Source organism: Panulirus ornatus, chromosome 22 (assembly GCF_036320965.1).
Source record: "Panulirus ornatus isolate Po-2019 chromosome 22, ASM3632096v1, whole genome shotgun sequence".
Lineage (NCBI taxonomy): Eukaryota > Metazoa > Arthropoda > Malacostraca > Decapoda > Palinuridae > Panulirus > Panulirus ornatus.
This window is the reverse complement of record NC_092245.1, coordinates 6,518,046-6,536,181: the sequence shown is the minus strand read 5'-3', so window position 1 is coordinate 6,536,181 and position 18,136 is coordinate 6,518,046. Positions and strand designations below refer to the sequence as shown.

Here is an 18,136-nt window from a genome sequence, read left to right as displayed (position 1 = left end):
TATAGATACCCTAGCCTGAGCTAGGTACCCATTTTATTGACTAACCCCTAGGGGTAGATGAACAGTTGGGTTGACTGTGGACCGAATGTCATAACCATGATTCAAACATATGTGCTCAACCCTGGAAAATCTGTGAATGCATTATGGTCAGGAATACTAACCGCTACATCAAATCTATGTAACACCTCCAGCTGCACATCTAAGATGACAGCTTTTCATCTTATTCTCCCAAGAACCTTTTATATTCTTGGCAGACATAATGAAATGGTTACATTGGAGGTACAAAATACAGGGTAAAGGCACAGACAAACTGGCAAATAGCTGAAGGGTATATGTTTTCAAGCTAACAAGCAGTTGGTGATATACTGTCTGCAATAATATTCACATCAACTTTAAATGCACAATAACTAAAGGAAAATTTTGAAATATTTTCACAGAAAAGGAAAAAAAAAATTTATTGAAGAAGAAGGGGACGGGAGCGGGGGGCCAGAAACCCTCCCCTCCTTGTATTTTGACTTTCTAAAAGGGGAAACAGAAGAAGGAGTCATGCGGGGAGTGCTCATCCTCCTCGAAGGCTCGGATTGGGGTGTCTAAATGTGTGTGGATGTAACCAAGATGAGAAAAAAGGAGAGATAGGTAGTATGTTTGAGGAAAGGAACCTGGATGTTTTGGCTCTGAGTGAAACGAAGCTCAAGGGTAAAGGGGAAGAGTGGTTTGGGAATGTCTTGGGAGTAAAGTCAGGGGTTAGTGAGAGGACAGGGGTTAGTGAGAGGACAAGAGCAAGGGAAGGAGTAGCACTACTCCTGAAACAGGAGTTGTGGGAGTATGTGATAGAGTGTAAAAAAGTAAATTCTAGACTGATATGGGTAAAACTGAAAGTTGACGGAGAGAGATGGGTGATTATTGGTGCATATGCACCTGGGCATGAGAAGAAAGATCATGAGAGGCAAGTGTTTTGGGAGCAGCTGAATGAGTGTGTTAGTGGTTTTGATGCACAAGACCAGGTTATAGTGATGGGTGATTTGGATGCAAAGGTGAGTAATGTGGCAGTTGAGGGAATAATTGGTATACATGGGGTGTTCAGTGTTGTAAATGGAAATGGTGAAGAGCTTGTGGATTTATGTGCTGAGAAAGGACTGGTGACTGGGAATACCTGGTTTAAAAAGCGAGATATACATAAGTATACATATGTAAGTAGGAGAGATGGCCAGAGAGCGTTACTGGATTACGTGCTAATTGATAGGCGCGCGAAAGAGAGACTTTTGGATGTTAATGTGCTGAGAGATGCAACTGCAGGGATGTCTGATCATTATCTTGTGGAGGCGAAGGTGAAGATTTGTAGGGGTTTTCAGAAAAGAAGAGAGAATGTTGGGGTGAAGAGAGTGGTGAGAGTAAGTGAGCTTGGGAAGGAGACTTGTGTGAGGAAGTACCAGGAGAGACTGAATACAGAATGGAAAAAGGTGAGAGCAAAGGACATAAGGGGAGTGGGGGAGGAATGGGATGCATTTAGGGAAACAGTGATGGCTTGCGCAAAAGACGCTTGTGGCATGAGAAGCGTGGGAGGTGGGTTGATTAGAAAGGGTAGTGAGTGGTGGGATGAAGAAGTAAGATTATTAGTGAAAGAGAAGAGAGAGGCATTTGGACGATTTTTGCAGGGAAAAAATGCAATTGAGTGGGAGATGTATAAAAGAAAGAGAAAGGTGCAAGAGGTGAAAAAGAGAGTTGGGGTGAGAGAGTATTATTAAATTTTAGGGAGAATGAAAAGATGTTTTGGAAGGAGGTAAATAAAGTGCGTAAGACAAGGGAGCAAATGGGAACTTCAGTGAAGGGGGCTAATGGGGAGGTGATAACAAGTAGTGGTGATGTGAGAAGGAGATGAAGTGAGTACTTTGAAGGTTTGTTGAATGTGTTTGATGAGAGAGTGGCAGATATAGGGTGTTTTGGTCGAGGTGGTGTGCAAAGTGAGAGGTTAGGGAAAATGATTTGGTAAACAGAGAAGAGGTAGTAAAAGCTTTGCGGAAGATGAAAGCCGGCAAGGCAGCAGGTTTGGATGGTATTGCAGTGGAATTTATTAAAAAAGGGGGTGACTGTATTGTTGACTGGTTGGTAAGGTTATTTAATGTATGTATGACTCATGGTGAGGTGCCTGAGGATTGGCGGAATGCTTGCATAGTGCCATTGTACAAAGGCAAAGGGGATAAGAGTGAGTGCTCAAATTACAGAGGTATAAGTTTGTTGAGTATTCCTGGGAAATTATATGGGAGGGTATTGATTGAGAGGGTGAAGGCATGTACAGAGCATCAGATTGGGGAAGAGCAGTGTGGTTTCAGAAGTGGTAAAGGATGTGTGGATCAGGTGTTTGCTTTGAAGAATATATGTGAGAAATACTTAGAAAAGCAAATGGATTTGTATGTAGCATTTATGGATCTGGAGAAGGCATATGATGGAGTTGACAGAGATGCTCTGTGAAAGGTATTAAGAATATATGGTGTGGGAGGCAAGTTGTTAGAAGCAGTGAAAAGTTTTTATCGAGGATGTAAGGCATGTGTACGTGTAGGAAGAGAGGAAAGTGATTGGTTCTCAGTGAATGTAGGTTTGCGGCAGGGGTGTGTGATGTCTCCATGGTTGTTTAATTTGTTCATGGATGGGGTTGTTAGGGAGGTGAATGCAAGAGTTTTGGAAAGAGGGGCAAGTATGCAGTCTGGTGTGGATGAGAGAGCTTGGGAAGTGAGTCAGTTGTTGTTCGCTGATGATACAGCGCTGGTGGCTGATTCATGTGAGAAACTGCAGAAGCTGGTGACTGAGTTTGGTAAAGTGTGTGAAAGAAGAAAGTTAAGAGTAAATGTGAATAAGAGCAAGGTTATTCAGTACAGTAGGGTTGAGGGTCAAGTCAAATGGTAGGTAAGTTTGAATAGAGAAAAACTGGAGGAAGTAAAGTGTTTTAGATATCTGGGAGTGGATCTGGCAGCGGATGGAACCATGGAAGTGGAAGTGAATCATAGGGTGGGGGAGGGGGCAAAAATTTTGGGAGCCTTGACGAATGTTTGGAAGTCGAGAACATTATCTCGGAAAGCTAAAATGGGTATGGTTGAAGGAATAGTGGTTCCAACAATGTTGTATTTCTGCGAGGCGTGGGCTATGGATAGAGTTGTGCGCAGGAGGGTGGATGTGCTGGAAATGAGATGTTTGAGGACAATATGTGGTGTGAGGTGGTTTGATCGAGTAAGTAATGTAAGGGTAAGAGAGATGTGTGGAAATAAAAAGAGTATGGTTGAGAGAGCAGAAGAGGGTGTTTTGAAATGGTTTGGTCACAAGGAGAGAATGAGTGAGGAAAGATTGGCCAAGAGGATGTATGTGTCAGAGGTGGAGGGAACAAGGAGAAGTGGGAGACCAAATTGGAGGTGGAAAGAATGAGTGAAAAAGATTTTGAGTGATCAGGGCCTGAACATGCAGGAGGGTGAAAGGCGTGCAAGGAATAGAGTGAATTGGAATGATGTGGTTTACCGGGGTCGACGTGCTGTCAATGGATTGAACCAGGGCATGTGAAGCGTCTGGGGTAAACCATGGAAAGTTCTGTGGGGCCTGGATGTGGAAAGGGAGCTGTGGTTTCAATGCATTATTACATGACAGCTAGAGACTGAGTGTGAACGAATGGGGCCTTTGTTGTCTTTTCCTAGCGCTACCTCGCACACATGAGGGGGGAGGGGGTTGTTATTCCATGTGTGGGGAGGTGGCGATGGGAATAAATAAAGGCAGACAGTATGAATTATCCCTGGGGATATGGGAGAAAGAATACTTCCCACGTATTCCCTGCATGTCGTAGAAGGCGACTAAAAGGGAGGGAGCGGGGGGCTGGAAATCCTCCCCTCTCGTTTTTTTTTAATTTTCCAAAAGAAGGAACAGAGAAGAGGGTCAGGTGAGGATATTCCCTCAAAGGCCCAGTCCTCTGTTCTTAACGCTACCTCGCTAATGCGGGAAATGGCGAATAGTTTGAAAGAAAAAGAAAAGAAAGTATGAATTATGTACATGTGTATATATGTATATGTCTGTGTGTGTATATATATGTGTACATTGAGATGTATAGGTATGTATATCTGCATGTGTGGATGTGTATGTATATACATGTGTATGTGGGTGGGTTGGGCCATTTCTTTTGTCTGTTTCCTTGCACTACCTCGCTAACGCGGGAGACAGCAACAAAGCAAAATAAAAAAATAATAAAAAAAATAAATTTGGGGTTACAGGACATAATACAGAACTGTATCTTAATACAGAACTGTATCTTAATTCTAAATCATAAGTGCAGAGATGGTTTAACTATATTGCAAAAAATTCATCCAAATAAGACACAAAATTTTAGGAACAATGAATTCTTCATAAGAACCATCATAAATTTACTAAGAAAATTCTGGTTATCAATAGGAGTCTGATCTATCAACATGTAATTGTATGTTTCATACATAACGTCTGGTGAAACCTGCACAGTTATTATCAAACACAGTGGTAACTGTCAATGCCTTACATCACCGTTTCTATTCTATCCCTTTGTTCATTAATCTTACAATTAATCACTTTTCACCCCTAAATTGTCTATTCACTTCATTTAATATTTCTTAAGTCCACTAAAAAATATAACAGTACAAATGAACACCTGCACTTGTTCTGTCAGCCACTATATCCACATTACATCATATCTATTTTCTCTTCTCAAACTTGCACTATCATATCCAGTAACAGTTTTTTATGCAATTAAGATATTTTCTCATCAATCCAGTAATCTATGTTGTCTTAGCGCCATCTCAATGACAGCATATTTCACTAATTTACTTAAATTGAATGTGGTTTGAGAATCTAGAATTTCACAGTCAACATTTTTTTGTCATCTGTTCATTCAGCTACATTTCAGTAAGTAAAGTCCAATTTTTGTCATCTGTTCATTCAGCTACATTTCAGTAAGTAAAGTCCAATTGTATCCCACAAAATTTTTTTTTGTATTTCCAACTCTATCCCATGTAATTACCCTCTCCATACAGTATTACCTACTGATAAAGCAGAACCATAAATTGAACACAATATATAAATCACATTCTCTTGATTCACAGTAAATAAAATCTACTGCCATTAACTTAACTATGATCAGCAACTCGTTGAAAAACAGCCAAGAACTTGTCTCCGCTATTACGGGATACTTTTTGACCCTCCTCTGAGCTCTCAAACAGGTATTGCACCACTGGATCGTCAACCTTTGAAAAATGACATACATGAGGTAATCCCCAAAAAATTATCATATAAAATGTAAAGCTTAGCATTCAATGAAACAATAATATGATAGTACATTATGACATTTTGCAATTAAAACAAACACAGTACACTAAAGCTTCAGTTCATCCAAAGCAGTTAAAAATAAACTTATACCTAAATGAATTCTTATATTGGGATGCAATGTTTAAGAATGTTTTATCTATGAACCTACTACTGTGTCTTTATGGTTCCACTGTCTTTATTCCAAACTAAAGTTAAATTTTTAACATACAACAAAGGGCACTTTTCCTGGATAAGTGAACAGCCACATCCAGAGTTACACCACTCATTAAAGGCAATTGGGCAACAAATGAATCCAAAAAGATATCTCAAGTATTCAAAATTCCCACATAAATTGCAGGTGTGACAGGGTACAACACAACCCTACAACTTGATTTACTATGACCTACGTTCTGCTATGCCCAGTAAAAGGCTAAAGAATCAGGAGGGGAATTTACTATAAAATGCAACCATTCATTTAACCATACATAGGGTTTTCCCTTCCGGTTGGAGGTGTGAAAGGAAAACCACCTGTGACATGGGGAAATTGAGTATCAGTGTACTAGTGGGAGAGAATTGGTGGAAGAATGCATGGAACGATGTATGTGAGGGAGCATTGTAAGGAGAGGGATAAGTGGAGACTCTTATGCCAAGGCCACCCCATTGATGAGAGTTCCCAGAACAAAAAAGAATAATAGTTGGAGAGCCATATTCAAATTCAGATGCATACAATCATCTGGGATACATCCTTTTGCCTACTTTCCTTTCCATCAGGGATTCTCTTTCTCCAATGCATAACCCAATTAACTCATACCATGATAAAACAACTCTATTTTCTTTGACTTCTTTCAAATCTGTTCCACCTTGGCTTCCTCATTCTGTATCTCATATTCATTTTTTTTTTTTTTTTTTTGCCGCTGTCTCCCGCGTTTGCAAGGTAGCGCAAGGAAACAGACGAAAGAAATGGCCCAACCCACCCCCATACACGTGTATATACCTACGTCCACACACGCAAATATACATACCTACACAGCTTTCCATGGTTTACCCCAGACGCTTCACATGCCTTGATTCAATCCACTGACAGCATGTAAACCCCGGTATACCACATCGATCAAATTCACTCTATTCCTTGCCCTCCTTTCACCCTCCTGCATGTTCAGGCCCCGATCACACAAAATCTTTTTCACTCCATCTTTCCACCTCCAATTTGGTCTCCCTCTTCTCCTCGTTCCCTCCACCTCCGACACATATATCCTCTTGGTCAATCTTTCCTCACTCATTCTCTCCATGTGCCCAAACCATTTCAAAATACCCTCTTCTGCTCTCAACCACGCTCTTTTTATTTCCACACATCTCTCTTACCCTTACGTTACTTACTCGATCAAACCACCTCACACCACACATTGTCCTCAAACATCTCATTTCCAGCACATCCATCCTCCTGCGCACCACTCTATCCATAGCCCACACCTCGCAACCATACAACATTGTTGGAACCACTATTCCTTCAAACATAGCCATTTTTGCTTTCCGAGATAATGTTCTCGACTTCCACACATTCTTCAAGGCTCCCAGAATTTTTGCCCCCTCCCCCACCCTAAGATCCACTTCCGCTTCCATGGTTCCATCCGCTGCCAGATCCACTCCCAGATATCTAAAACACTTTACTTCCTCCAGTTTTTCTCCATTCAAACTTACCTACCAATTGACTTGACCCTCAACCCTACTGTACCTAATAACCTTGCTCTTATTCACATTTACTCTTAACTTTCTTCTTTCACACACTTCACCAAACTCAGTCACCAGCTTCTGCAGTTTCTCACATGAATCAGCCACCAGCGCTGTATCATCAGCGAACAACAACTGACTCACTTCCCAAGCTCTCTCATCCCCAACAGACTTCATACTTGCCCCTCTTTCCAAAACTCTTGCATTCACCTCTAACAACCCCATCCATAAACAAATTAAACAACCATGGAGACATCACACACCCCTGCCGCAAACCTACATTCACTGAGAACCAATCACTTTCCTCTCTTCCTACACGTACACATGCCTTACATCCTCGATAAAAACTTTTCACTGCTTCTAACAACTTGCCTCCCACACCATATATTCTTAATACCTTCCACAGAGCATCTCTATCAACTCTATCATATGCCTTCTCCAGATCCATAAATGCTACATACAAATCCATCTGCTTTTCTAAGTATTTCTCACATACATTCTTCAAAGCAAACACCTGATCCACACATCCTCTACCACTTCTGAAACCACACTGCTCTTCCCCAATCTGATGCTCTGTACATGCCTTCACCCTCTCAATCAATACCCTCCCATATAATTTACCAGGAATACTCAACAAACTTATACCTCTGTAATTTGAGCACTCACTCTTATCCTCTTTGCCTTTGTAGAATGGCACTATGCACGCATTCCGCCAATCCTCAGGCACCTCACCATGAGTCATACATACATTAAATAACCTTACCAACCAGTCAATAATACAGTTACCCCCTTTTTTAATAAATTCCACTGCAATACCATCCAAACCTGCTGCCTTGCCAGCTTTCATCTTCCGCAAAGCTTTTCAATACCTAACATTATAAATAACATATTCAATACCTAACATTATAAATACTGGAAGCCATGATTATAGCACTATGTAGAAGAGTGCACTAAGCCATGATCATGGCTTTGGTATTTTGCAGCTCAATTCTGAATTTCTAGCTAATGCATGACTCCAAGTCTTATCCACTAATTCTACATCACAGCTCAAAGAAAATGCACATCAATCAACCATAAATCATCAAAGAAAGTGTTACTGCATTACCACCATGAGAAAGCAGATTTATGCATGGACTAATGTAATAATTTTATTTTATTTTTTTTTTTTTATTATACTTTGTCGCTGTCTCCCGCGTTTGCGAGGTAGCGCAAGGAAACAGACGAAAGAAATGGCCCAACCCCCCCCCATACACATGTATATACATACGTCCACACACGCAAATATACATACCTACACAGCTTTCCATGGTTTACCCCAGACGCTTCACATGCCTTGATTCAATCCACTGACAGCACGTCAACCCCGGTATACCACATCGCTCCAATTCACTCTATTCCTTGCCCTCCTTTCACCCTCCTGCATGTTCAGGCCCCGATCACACAAAATCTTTTTCACTCCATCTTTCCATCTCCAATTTGGTCTCCCTCTTCTCCTCGATCCCTCCACCTCCGACACATATATCCTCTTGGTCAATCTTTCCTCACTCATTCTCTCCATGTGCCCAAACCACTTCAAAACACCCTCTTCTGCTCTCTCAACCACGCTCTTTTTATTTCTATACATCTCTCTTACCCTTACGTTACTCACTCGATCAAACCACCTCACACCACACATTGTCCTCAAACATCTCACCTCACCTCCAGCACATCCATCCTCCTGCGCACAACTCCATCCACAGCCCACGCCTCGCAACCACACAACATCGTTGGAACCACCATTACTTCAAACACACCCACCTCCGCCCTCCGAGACAATTTTATGGTAAAATGAAAAAAAATTCTTATAATTTCTTTTATAATCTTGTTGAAAATATGAGAAGAGTTTGTGAAAGCCTCACATAAGATGATGTGCGGCATAAGCAGTTAGGTATATGGCACTTAAGATGAATGTTTTCAGTAAAGGATGATTGTGCTATTAATTGGTTAAGATTTTATAAAATAATGTGTGTATGGGTCTTGGTATGGTGTCTGAGGATGGGTGAAATACAAGTATAGTGCAAATGTATAGCGGCAAGGGGGTCAAAAGTGAAAGTTCAAACTCCAGTTTTACCACAGGTAAAACTGGGTTGAGTGTTTCTGGTACACTGTAGAGGTAATAGAGAGAGTGGTGGCATGCTCAGACTCTCAGATTGGGGATGAACAAAGTAACTTAAAGAGTGGTAGGAGATGTGAGGATCACGTATTTGCTTTGAAGAATGTGTGCTACAGATACTTAATGAAAAAAGAAGTAGTTGTATATGGCATTTATGGATCTGCAGAAAGAGTATGGTTGGGCAGTTAAAGATGCCCTATGGAACATATTATGTCAATAAAGCAAGTGACTGATAACCTGATGAAGTGTGAGGTGCAAAAGAAAAACCCATCCATATCAAGTTATCAGTCACTTTACTGGTCTTCCTTGGTCAACCAGATCCAGCTTTTTGAGATGGGATAACATTAGGAGGAGGGAAAAAGAAGTGTCTAGATGATGATTCAGCCCTGCAAGTAAGTCATGTAATCTTCCTTGTACACATAATTTCTTGTTTCCAAGCAAAAATGTAAATAGCAAATGTAACACTAAACATATGAACACCATGCAAAAGTTGCATCTTTGTACTCTCAAAACTGCAGGATAACAGCAAATCATAACATCTAACCTTTAAAAATGTACTATGCTGCCAGACAAACAAGATCCCACCATATGCAAGTACCCTACAATAATATTTGTTCCACAATTAATATCCAACAAATAAAAGCTTCATTTTAAAATGAAATCATTCAAATATTTTTGCTGAGATTATTTATGCATTCCTTATGCAATTATGGACTTCGTTTTTCAACATTACATGCCGGCAGACACAGGAGGATATATTAGTTGAATGTGTTTGACGATAGAGTGGCAGATATAGGGTGTTTTGGTCGAGGTGGTGTGCAAAGTGAGAGGGTTAGGGAGGATGATTTGGTAAACAGAGAAGAGGTAGTAAAAGCTTTGCGGAAGATGAAAGCCGGCAAGGCAGCAGGTTTGGATGGCATTGCAGTGGAATTTATTAAAAAAGGGGGTGACTGTATTGTTGACTGGTTGGTAAGGTTGTTTAATGTATGTATGATTCATGGTGAGGTGCCTGAGGATTGGCGGAATGCTTGCATAGTGCCATTGTGCAAAGGCAAAGGGGACAAAGGTGAGTGCTCAAATTACAGAGGTATAAGTTTGTTGAGTATTCCTGGGAAATTATATGGGAGGGTATTGATTAAGAGGGTGAAGGCATGTACAGAACATCAGATTGGGGAAGAGCAGTGTGGTTTCAGAAGTGGTAGAGGATGTGTGGATCAGGTGTTTGCTTTGAAGAATGTATCTTAGAAATACTTAGAAAAGCAAATGGATTTGTATGTAGCATTTATGGATCTGGAAAAGGCATATGACAGTTGATAGAGATGCTCTGTGGAAGGTATTAAGAATATATGGCGTGTGAGGCAAGTTGTTAGAAGCAGTGAAAAGTTTTTATCAAGGATGTAAGGCATGTGTACATGTACGAAGCGAGGAAAGTGATTGGTTATCAGTGAATGTAGGTCTGCGGCAGGGGTGTGTGATGTCTCCATGGTTGTTTAATTTGTTTATGGATGGGGTTGTTAGGGAGGTGAATGCAAGGGTTTTGGAAAGAGGGGCAAGTATGCACTGTTGTGGATGAGAGAGCTTGGGAAAGGAGTCAGTTGTTGTTCACTGATGATACAGTGCTGGTGGCTGATTCATGTGAGAAACTGCAGAAGCTGGTGACTGAGTTTGGTAAAGTGTGTGGAAGAAGAAAGTTGAGAGTAAATCTGAATAAGAGCAAGGTTATTAGGTACAGTAGGGTTGAAGGTCAAGTCAATTGGGAGGTAAGTTTGAATGGAGAAAAACTGGAGGAAGTGTTTTAGATATCTGGGAGTGGATTTGGAAGCAGATGGAACCATGGAAGTGGAAGTGAATCATAGGGTGGGAGAGGGGGCGAAAGTTCTGGGAGCCTTGAAGAATGTGTGGAAGTCGAAAACATTATCTCGGAAAGCAAAAATGGGTATGTTTGAAAGAATAGTGGTTCCAACAATGTTGTATGGTTGTGAGGCGTGGGCTATGGATAGAGTTGTGCGCAGGAGGGTGGATGTGCTGGAAATGAGATGTTTGAGGACAATATGTGGTGTGAGGTGGTTTGATCGAGTAAGTAATGTAAGCGTAAGAGAGATGTGTGGTAATAAAAAGAGTGTGGTTGAGAGAGCAGAAGAGGGTGTTTTGAAATGGTTTGGTCACATGAAGAGAATGAGTGAGGAAAGATTGACAAAGAGGATATATTTGTCAGAGGTGGAGGGAACGAGGAGAAGTGGGAGACCAAATTGGAGGTGGAAAGATGGAGTGAAAAAGATTTTGAGTGATCAGGGCCTGAACATACAGGAGGGTGAAAGGCGTGCAAGGAATAGAGTGAATTGGAACAATGTGGTATACTGGGGTTGACGTGCTGTTAATGGATTGAACCAGGGCATGTGAAGCATCTGGGGTAAACCACGGAAAGTTTTGTGGGACCTGGATGTGGAAAGGGAGCTGTGGTTTCAGTGCATTATTACATGACACCTAGAGACTGAATGTGAACGAATGGGGCCTTTGTTGTCTTCCTAGCGCTACCTCGCACACATGAGGGGGGAGGGGGTTGTTATTTCATGTGTGGCAGGGTGGCGATGGAAAAGAATAAAGGCAGACAGTATGACTTATGTACATGTGTATATATGTATATGTCTGTGTGTGTATATATATGTATACGTTGAGATGTATATCCATGTATATTTGCGTATGTGGACGTGTATGTATATACATGTGTATGTGAATGGGTTGAGCCATTCTTTCGTCTGTTTCCTTGCACTACCTTGTTAACGCGGGAAACAGTGACAAAGCAAAATAAATAAAATATATAAATATACATACATCCAAAAGGTGTTCATATATTTATCTATCACAGACTAATTATAACTGTTAACCCTTGTTTTAGAGGAGAAATAACTCTACCTCTGTGTTCCCTGTGACATAATGTCATAAAATGCAACTAAAGGGCACACAAGCAGGGGGCTGGAAAGCTTCCCCCACACTTTTTGCATTTCAATTTCTAAAAGATGAAACACGAGAAGTAGCCAAGTGGGGAGTGCTCATCCTCCTCAAAGGCTCAGGCTGGGGTGTCTGAATGTGTGTTTTAGATGTGACAGAGGATGTGCGGATCATATGTTTAAGGAACGTGTGTAAGAAATACAAAAACAGAAAGATTTGTTTATGGCATTTATGGATCTGGAGAAAGCATATGATAGGGTTGATAGAGATGTCTTGTGGAAGGTCTTAAGAATATGATATGGAAGGAAAGCTGCTAAAACCAGTGAGAAGCTTTTATTAAAGGTGTAAGGCATGTGTATCAGTAACAATAGAGTGGGCGGTTCCAAGTGAAGATTGGTCTGTGGCAGGGGTGTGTGATGTCACCATGGCAGATTAATTTGTTTAAGAATGGGGGGATGAGGGCAGTAAATGTAAGAGTCTCTGTAAAAGGGGCAAGTATGCAATCTGCAAGGGAAATATTGTGAGAATTAAACAGAAAAAAAAGAGACAAGGGAAATGTACCAGGTCATAATTATTGGGAAAGACATGAGAAGGTAGAAAGTTCCATAGCTTTGAAGTGAAGGGAAAGAAGCAGGTATCAAAATAGCCCACGCTTGAGTTGCTGATGGCCACACACTAGTCGTGTGATTGAGCAGCTTGCGAAGTATTGTGTGGTCTAGCTAGTGGTGTGGGCACACAAGCAGCTAACTCTCAGGAGCAAAAACCAAAGTAATACCAAAAGAAGAGTCAAGAGGTGGAATTACAGGACCAACAATAAAGTTGTGAGGAGTTTCCGACAGAGATATGTAGAAAGTGAGTCATGGAGGCATTAAACTTAAAGATTTTGTGTATCCCACAGAGAAATTGTACAAGTCTGAGTTTATTGAGAAAGCTGTGTCTAGACAAGATGCAGACTGAGTGAGAGAAGAGAGAGCAGAATTGAAGGATGTGGATGAATGCAATGCTGAGTCATCAGCATATGAGTGCATTGGATTATTTGTGGAGGAAATTGTTGAAAAAAAAAGAGAAAACTTGTAAGGGACAGGACAGAACCTTGAGGGATACTGTTGTTGATGGAGAAAAGGAGGAAGGCTGATTCATCAACAACCACAGAGATAGATTGGCTGGAGAGGAAGAAAGATATGAAGGAGCAAAGTGAAGGAGGGAAGCCAAAAGAAGGGAGCTTCAAGATTTGACCCTGATGCCACACCCTGTCAAAAGCCTTGGATATGTCAAGGGCAACTACACATGACTCTTCTAAATCTTTTAGGGATGATGACCAGACATCAGTAAGATAGGAAAGAATATCACCAGTGGTTCTCACCTTATGGAAGCCATACTAACAATCAGAGAGAAGACTGTGATTTTTGAGGTGTTTAACAATATGAAGTTGAGAAGGAATTCAAAGACTTTAGAAATGGTAGATGTCAATGCAATAGGACGACAGTTAGATGGGTCAGAACAGTCACCCTTCTTGGGGATAGGATGTATCAAAGCATACATCCAAGAAGGAAAAGTTTTGGTTTTTAAACAGAAACAGAACAGACGAGCAAGCAGAGGTGCAAGTTCAGACGCACACTCTTTCAGTACACAGGAATGGATGCCATCAGGACCATAAGCCTTGCTTGTGTCCAGAGAAAGAAGCACTTTTCGGACAGAACAAAAAGAGATTATGGGAAGGGGCATAGGATTAGTAAGAGGAGCAGTATGGAGTAAAAGGAATATTAGAGTAATCCAAGGTGGAGTTAGAGGAGAAACGGGAACCAAAGAGACTTGCTTTGTCTAAAAGACAGACAACTACAGTGCCGTCAGAATGGAAAAGTGAAGGAAAGGTAGAGCAAAATAAGTTCTTAGAGAGGCCCTTAGCTAAACACCAGAAAGACCTATCAGTGGATGAGGAGGAGAGGTTATCATACTTCCTTTGAATAAAGGAATAATTTGCTTAACGGATAACGTGCTTGCAGCAATCATGGGTAGTGATAAAAGCTGAATGGGACCCAGAGGAAGGAGAGTTTTTTCAGGCATGATATGCCTGATCACTTGCCTGAATGGCCACAGAACAGGAACTCTTGAACCTGGGAAGTGAGTAAACTGTTGTGTGCTAATGACACAGCATTGGTGGCAATTTGAAAGAGAAAATACAAAAGTTGGTGATTAAGCCTGGGAGACTTTGTGAAGGAAGGAAACTGAGAGCAAATGAGAATAAATGCAAGATTATTAGGTTTAGCAGGGTAAAGGAATGGGCTAGTCAGGGTGCGAGTTTGAATGGAAAAATCTTGGAAGTGAAAAGAAGTGTTGTAGATACCTGGGAGAGGACGTAGTAGCAAATTGGACCATGGAAGTAGAAGTGAGGCACAAGGCTGGTGAAGGGATGAAGTTCTGGTGGCAATGACAAGTGCATGGAAACAGAGGCCATTATCTTAATGGGCAAAAATGGGTATGTTTGAAGGTACAAGAGTCTCAACAATGTTGTATAGATGCAAGGCATGGGATACAGCTGAGGATGTGTGGAGAAGGGTGGAAGTAATGAAAATGAATTGCTTAAGGACAATATGTGGTATGAAGTGGTGTCTCTGAGTAAGTAATAATATGGTAAGAGAGACATGAGGTAATAAGAATGTGGTTGAGAGAGCTGAAAAAGTTTGACATATGGAGATAATGAGTAAGGAGAGGTTGACAAAGACAATTTATGTGTCAGAAGTGGAGGTGACAAGGAGAGGGGGAAGACTAAACTGGTGATAGAAGATTAGTGAAAAAGACTTTGAGTGATCAGGACCTGAATATGCAGGGGGGTTAAAGGCATGCATGGGAGAAAGTGAACAGGAACAATGTGATATACAAGGATCAACATGCTGTCAATGGACTTAACCAGGGTTTAAGAAAAGGCTGGGAAAGGTCTGTGGGGTATGGTTGTGAATAGTGGGCTGCAGTTTCAGTACATTACATATGACTGCTATAGAATGTGTGTGAGTGAATGCAGCCTTTCTTTGTCTATTCCTTGAACTATTGTGCTAATGCAGGAAACAGTAATAAAAAATGAAACAAAAAAAATTAATCAATGCAAGAAAGTTAAGGATATCTTCTAAACAGTGCATGCACAGATTCTTTTTAAAAAGCTGTACAGAACCTTAGCAGAGATAAACTCTGGGGCAGTTCATTACCAACAGGTCTAGCTGATTTATATCTATTTATCATACCTTGTCGCTGTCTCCCTCGTTAGCAAGGTAGCGCAAGGAAACAGATGAAAGAATGGCCCAACCCACCCACATACACATGTATATACATACACATCCACACACGTACATATACATACCTACACATTTCACGTTTACATATATATACATACACAGACATACACATATACACATGTACATAATTCATACTTGTTGCCTTCATTCATTCCCGTCGCCACCCCACCACACATGAAATGACACCATCCTCCCCCCCGCACGCACGCAAGGTAGTGCCAGGAAAAGACAAAAAAGGCCACATTCGTTCACACTCAGTCTCTAGCTGTCACGTATAATGCACCCAAACCACAGCTCCCTTTCCACATCCAGGCCCCACAAAACTTTCCAGGGTTTACCCCAGACACTTCACATGCCCTGGTTCAATCCACTGACAGCACGTTGACCCCGGTATACCACATCATTCCACTTCATTCTATTCCTTTAATGCCTTTCATACTCCTGCATGCTCAGGCCCCGATCACTCAAAATCTTTTTCACTCCATCCTTCCACCTCCAATCTGGTCTCTCACTTCACCTCATTCCCTCCACCTCTGACACATACATCCTCTTTGTCAATCTTTCCTCACTCATTCTCTCCATGTGACCAAACCATTTCAATCCACCCTCTTCTGCTCTCTCAACCACACTTTTTATTGCCACACATCTCTCTTACCCTTTCATTACTCACTCAATCAAACCACCTCACACCACATATTGTCCTCAAACATCTCATTTCCAGCACATCCACCCTCTGCACAACCCTATCTATAGCCCATGCCTCGCATCCATATAACATTGATAGAATCACTATTCCTTCAAACATACCCATTTTTGCTTTCCAAGATAATGTTCTCACCTTCCACACATTCTTCAACACTCCCAGAATTTTCGCCCCTCCCACACCCAGTGACTCACTTCCGCTTCCATGGTTCCATCTGCTGTCAAATCCACTCCCAGATATCTAAAACACTTCACTTCCTCCAGTTTTTCTCAATTCAAACTTACCTCCCAACTGACTTGCCCCTCAACCCTACTGTACCTAATAACCTTGCTCTTAATCACATTTACTCTCAGCTTTCTTCTTTCACACACTTTACCAAACTCAGTCACCAGCTTCTGCAGTTTCTCACCTGAATCAGCCACCAGCACTGTATCATCAGTGAACAACAACTGACTTACTTCCCAAGCCGCTTCATCCACAACAGACTGCATACTTGCCCCTCTCTCTAAACCTCTTGCATTCACCTCTCTAACAACCCCATCCATAAACAAATTAAACAACCATGGAGACATCACACACCCCTGCGCAAACTGACATTCACTGAGAACCAATCACTTTCCTCTCTTCCTACTCATACACATGCCTTACATCCTCAATAAAAACTTTTCATTGGTTCTAGCAACTTGCCTCCCACACCATATACTCTTAATACCTTCCACAAAGCATCTCTATCAACTCTTATCATATGCCTTCTCCAGATCCATAAATGCCACATACAAATCCATTTGTTTTTTAAAGTATTTCTCACATTCATTCTTCAAAGCAAACACCTGATCCACACATCCTCTACCACTTCTGAAACCACACTGCTCTTCCCCAATCTGATGCTCTGTACATGCCTTCATCCTCTCAATCAATACCCTCCCATATAATTTACCAGGAATACTCAACAAACTTATACCTCTGTAATTTGAGCACTCACACTTGCCTTTGTACAATGGCACTATGCATGCAATCCGCCAATCCTTCTAGGCACTTCACCATGAGCCATACATACAATGAATATCCTCACTAACCAGTCAACAACACAGTCACCCCCTTTTTTAATAAATTCCACTACAATACCATCCAAACCCACTGCCTTGTCAGCTTTCATCTTCCGCAAAGGTCTTTGCCTTTTAAAGTCCATTCCTTTGGCTTCACCGCTTCTCACATTCTCTAATGCATAGTTTTCTCTCAAGCAGTTCCACTGCAACAGTCATCTATGGAGCAAGTTCCCCCTCGTCTCATATCAAGAGTAGAGTTCCTCAGGATTCTGTCCTATCACCTACTCTCTTTCTTCCTTTAGCGAATGATCTCTCTTTTACTGCTAACACTATTCACCCTTATGATGATTCCTCTTGTACTTAAACACAATTTTCCTCTCTTCCTCCCTTTAATACTCACTCTTTTTCTCATACTGATCATATTTCCTTTCTCATTTCAAACCTGTGCAGCATTTCAGACTGGAGAAGCAGTAACCTTGTAAAATTCAATTGTGTTAAAATACAGTTTCTCTTTAACTCTTTCTAACAATCCCCGGGTTCAATTTCAAAACACCACAGTTCAACCCTGTAAAGATACAAACCTGTTAGGCATAACCATATCCTCCTGTCCTGGAAACCCCACATAATCAGAATCACAAATTCTGCTTCCCAAAAGCTAGGAGTGATGTATGAATACCATAATCATTTTTCTAGAGCAGCAGTTTCATATCTTCAAGGATTTTATTGGCCCAAGTACAGAATACCATCAACACATCTGGGGTCACTCATTCTCCACTTCTCTGTTAACTAACATCTGGGGTTGCTCATTCTCCACTTCTCTGTTAACTAGAGTGGAATCAAGCATTTTGAACCATTAATACTCCTGGAATCACCTCTCCTCAACATTTCCTTTCTGTAAGTTGCAATGTTACCCCCCCCCCTCTCTCTCTCTCTCTCTCTCTATTCTAAAGGTATTGCTTTGGCCACT

At 41.3% G+C, this 18,136-nt stretch overlaps 1 protein-coding gene across 2 annotated transcripts in view; it reads right to left on the bottom strand.

Moving 5' to 3' along the window:
• Positions 1–4,381: 4,381 nt before the first annotated feature.
• The window catches only part of LOC139756513 (tRNA (guanine-N(7)-)-methyltransferase), a 92,804-nt gene continuing 79,049 nt past the window's right edge, over positions 4,382–18,136 (bottom strand). For both annotated transcript variants that reach the window (XM_071675971.1, XM_071675972.1), the window contains exon 6: positions 4,382–5,243. In XM_071675971.1, the coding sequence (XP_071532072.1) occupies positions 5,127–5,243 (117 nt within the window). In that variant the 3' untranslated portion in view covers positions 4,382–5,126. The remainder of the gene's footprint in view (positions 5,244–18,136) is intronic.